General features: G+C 42.7%; 1 protein-coding gene across 1 annotated transcript; it reads left to right on the top strand.

Annotated features, from left to right (window-relative positions):
* On the top strand, positions 525-3,887 carry LOC109831208. Its single transcript, XM_020398545.1, has 4 exons — positions 525-672; positions 2,278-2,819; positions 2,868-3,432; positions 3,811-3,887. Exons 1-4 carry the CDS (start codon positions 525-527, stop codon positions 3,885-3,887), a joined length of 1,332 nt encoding a protein of 443 aa, XP_020254134.1.

The raw sequence follows: 4,234 nt of genomic DNA, 5'->3' as shown, positions 1-4,234 counted from the left end.
AAGTCAAAAAGCTCATCAAATCAGGATTTATCCGCGAAGAGCAGCATCCTGATTGGGTGGCCAATATTGTCCCTATTCTAAAAAAGAATGGGAAGATTCGAGTGTACATCGACTTACGTGACTTGAATTCGGCTTGTCCTAAAGATGATTTTCCTTTACCTATCACGGACGTCATTATTAACAATACGTGCGGGTTTGAAAAGATGTCCTTTATGGATGGATTCTTAGGGTACAACCAAATCAAAATGTATCCTAATGATGAAAAGCATACATCCTTTCGAACACCTTCAGGGATATACTATTATACAGTAATGCCCTTTGGATTGAAAAATACGGGCGCTACCTATCAACGCACTATGACCTCTATCTTTCAAAAACATCTACGGAAGACTGTAGAATGTTACGTTGATGACTTGGTTGTTAAGAATCGTGACAAGGGAAACCATTTGCACGACTTGAAAATAATGTTTGATCTTATACGAGCGCACCAACTCAAGATGAATCCAACTAAGTCATTTTTAGGGATGGCTAGCGGTAAATTTCTCGGATTCGTGGTCACGGCTAACGGAATTCGTTTGGATCCAGATAAAGTCAAGGCCATCCAAGAGCTACCACCTCCTAGGAATCTTAAGGAGCTCGAGGCTTACAAGGATGATTGGCGTATATTCGCAGGTTCATTTCTAACCTATCTGGGAAATGCCAACCGTTCTCAAAACTAATGAAGAAAGGAGTATCCTTTATGTGGGATGAGGCTTGCCAGAAAGCGTTCAAAGAGATTAAGCAATGTTCGCGGTGAAAATCGTGTCTTTCTTCACTGTTGATTCCATTGTCATCTTAAATAACAGCTTTTTGAGTTACAAAGATCCGGTCTTTTTATAAGATCCGGTTACAATGAAAATCAAAGAAAATAAAAAAAGATTACAACTTTCTCCTTATTTGTCGAACAAATCACAAGCTCCTGTTTTGCGGTCGCTCGCTTGCGTGGGTTGTTTGCCTGCGCCTGGGTTTATCCGTGGACCACCGCGAGATCTAGATCCGGTCGGATCTACGCAGTATGACGGGTATTATTTCGCTAAGGAAATAATAGCTGAGGGTACTATTTCGCCAAGGAAATAGTAGCCTTTAATTCTCGGGATCAAAGACCAAGCGTTGATCCGGAGTACGCTTGCGTAGATCTGAGATTCGGTCCTCTCGAACTCTTGCCTTATTTGGCGTTGACGATCGCCGAGCACCAGATCTGAAAGAGCAAGTCCTCAAAGTCCCAAAGCTTTAATCTTTTTTAGATCTGAGTCTTGAATCCAGCAGGGCTTCCCCTCCAAAAAATCCAACCCTCAAAAAATGAACACTCAATGGCCTATTTATAGGCTCTCAGATCTGTGCCCGGGCACAGATCTGGCCGGCCACCTAGCCACCTATAGGTGGCTAGGCTTTGGCCGAGCCCCCCTAAGGGGTGTTTTCCGTCGTTTTCCATTTTCGGTTTTGTCCGTGATCCGGTTCTGTGGTTGATTTATCCGGACTTGACTCGTTGACTGATTTGTTGATCTGAATCCTGATTTGGCAGTAAACCCGCTTCGTTGTTGATCCGGATTCTGATTTGATAGTCAGAATCCCAATATGGCAGTAAATCCGCCTCAGTGTTTGAGTTCAAATCCGTTCTATGGTTGGATGACTCGTTGACTCACCGAACTGTTAGCTTGATTCCTCATGCGAATGGATGTATTCCATTGTTTGCGTGCGGTTCGTTAGCCTGGTCGCCTCGCTAATCCGCTTCGTTGTGTGTCACTTGGCTTTGGCATTGTGGATTGATGCTCGTGTTTGGATACGTCGCCCGATGGTTCGTCGGTTTGTGCCGAGCTGTGCTAAGGGACCTATAAGCAATTTTATATGCCTACAAGCAATATCTCTCCAATCCACCGATATTGGTCGCACCGAAGTCAGGTAAACCTTTCTTGATATACATCCGGGCTACAGATTATGCATTAGCAGGACTCTTGGCACAAGATGATGGAAACGACCACGAACAAGCTGTCTACTATCTCAGTAGGACTCTATCGGGTGTCAAACCGCGTTATCCTCTTATTGAGAAGGAATGTTTGGCGCTGGTCTTCACAGTTCAAAAAATGCGACATTATTTGGTTGGGCAAACCATACATGTCATTTCCCATATCAATCCTATTCGGGTATTCATGACATAGCCTAGTGCATTGAATTGGCGACTCGCTAGATGGGCTTTGTTGCTTTTCTAATATGACATTCACTTTAAACCTCAAAAAGCAGTGAAAGGTCGGACTATTAGTGACCTTATGGCTAATCATCCACTGAAAGAAAAGGCCGAATTATACCAGGACATACCTGATGAGACGTATGAAGCAAACGTCATCTTTAGAGAACAAGTATGGCAATTGTACTTCGATGGTGCAACAAGCACAAGTTCTACTGGTCGGGTTATAGCTGGAGTGGTGGTTGTCTTTATCTCTCCCCAAAATCACATACTCTCACACGCCGTTTCTTTAACAGAGCCGTGTTCTAATAATGTGGCTGAATACAATACTTTGTTGGTTAGCCTAGATATAGCCAAACAACTGGGGGTGAAACACTTAGAAACGTACGGCGATTCTCAACTCATTGTTAATCAAATGAAGGGAGAATATGAGGTTAGGAATGAATACCTCATTCCTTACCTTACAGTAGCAATAGCATTGGCCGATTCCTTTGAGGGCTTCTACATCGACCATATACCCCGTCTCAAGAATACCTATGCCGATGCATTGGCGTCACTGGCGGCTACCCTAGCTCTACCTGAAAGTACCACCCAGCAGGTCATAGTGACAAGCAGATAATTATTCAAATCAAAATATACACTGCAGATCAACGCAGTTGAAGAGGAACCTGCAATGCTCGAACCTAAAGATTGGCGATTTCTAATCATCGATTATGTCTTATACAGCTTATTGCCTGAGGACATCAAAGAAAGAGAATCTATTCGTAGACGAGCACCTAGGTTCTACTATGATTCTCAATCCCAGACTCTGTATCGAAAATCATACGATGGGCTTTTGCTTCGCTGTTTGTCGAATAGAGAAGCAAAAGAAGCTCTTGAAGAAGCTCATGATGGCATCTGTGGAGCTCATCAGTCTGGTCCTAAGTTGTGGGACCAACTATGTAGATTGGGTTATTACTGGCCTAACATGGTACAAGATGCTGTCGCTTATGCTAAACGATTTCATGCCTGCCAGATACATGTTAATTACATGCATCGACCGCCTGAGCATCTTCATCTGTCAACCACTTCATGGCCTTTTGAAACGTGGGTAATGGACATTGTTGGCCCAGTAACACCACCCTCTTCCAAAGGACATCGCTTCATCTTAGCGATAACTGATTACTTTTCTAAATGGGCAGAAACAATCCCGTTGAGAGAAGTCAAGACGAGTAATGTTGTTAAATTTTTAAAACATCATATTATATATAGGTATGGCGTTCCGAGACGTATCATTCATGACAGTGGGCCCCAATTCGCTAGCCAAGCCTTCACCCGATTCTGTGATAAATTTAGGATCAAGAATTTGGCTTCGACGGCTTATAATCCTGCTGCTAATGGGCAAGCAGAAGCATTTAACAAGACCATCGTTAGAATTCTCACTAAGGTAGTGTCGACGAATAAAAGAGATTGGAATGAGAAGTTGGGTCAAAGTTTATGGGCTTATCGCACAACGGCTCACACGCCGATAGGGACTACACCATATTCCTTGGTATACAGATGTGAAGCCGTATTACCATTAGAAATCTAAATTCCATCTTTGCGAATAGCACTCGCAATTGGTATGACAACGGAGGAGAGTCATCGTAAACATCTTGAAGAATTAGAAGCGCTTGATGAAAAGTGACTATTGGCTCAACAACACATTGAGCTTTATCAAGCTCGGATTGCCAGAGCGTTCAATAAGAAAGTTAGATACCGCATGTTCAAAGAAGGCGACTTGGTTCTTGCAGTTCGGTATCCAATAATTTTGAACTCTAAGAAGAAAGGGAAGTTTGAGCTAAAATGGGAAGGGTCGTTTGTAATAGAAATTGTCTACTCAAATGGAGCCTATCGTCTTATCACCCAAGATGGCGACAAACTTATGATGCCTATCAATGGTAAATTTCTGAAGAAATATTACCCGTAGACTTTATCATCAGATGTACCTTACTGTAGGAGAAGAAGCAAATAAAGGTAATGATTTCTTTATTT

Source organism: Asparagus officinalis, chromosome 2, assembly GCF_001876935.1.
Source record: "Asparagus officinalis chromosome 2, Aspof.V1, whole genome shotgun sequence".
In the NCBI taxonomy this organism is placed as follows: domain Eukaryota; kingdom Viridiplantae; phylum Streptophyta; class Magnoliopsida; order Asparagales; family Asparagaceae; genus Asparagus; species Asparagus officinalis.
The sequence above is the reverse complement of the archived record's forward strand: the minus strand, read 5'-3'. Positions and strand labels throughout refer to the sequence as shown.

Bases quoted from the DNA above. Each gene is read 5' to 3' on its own strand.
- LOC109831208 (XM_020398545.1), top strand. From the start codon at position 525: ATGGCTAGCGGTAAATTTCTCGGATTCGTGGTCACGGCTAACGGAATT. The intron at 673-2,277 runs GTTCATTTCTAA...CTCAAAAAGCAG, and splicing joins TGATTGGCGTATATTCGCAG to TGAAAGGTCGGACTATTAGT. The intron at 3,433-3,810 runs GTAATGTTGTTA...CTTTGCGAATAG, and splicing joins GTTGAGAGAAGTCAAGACGA to CACTCGCAATTGGTATGACA.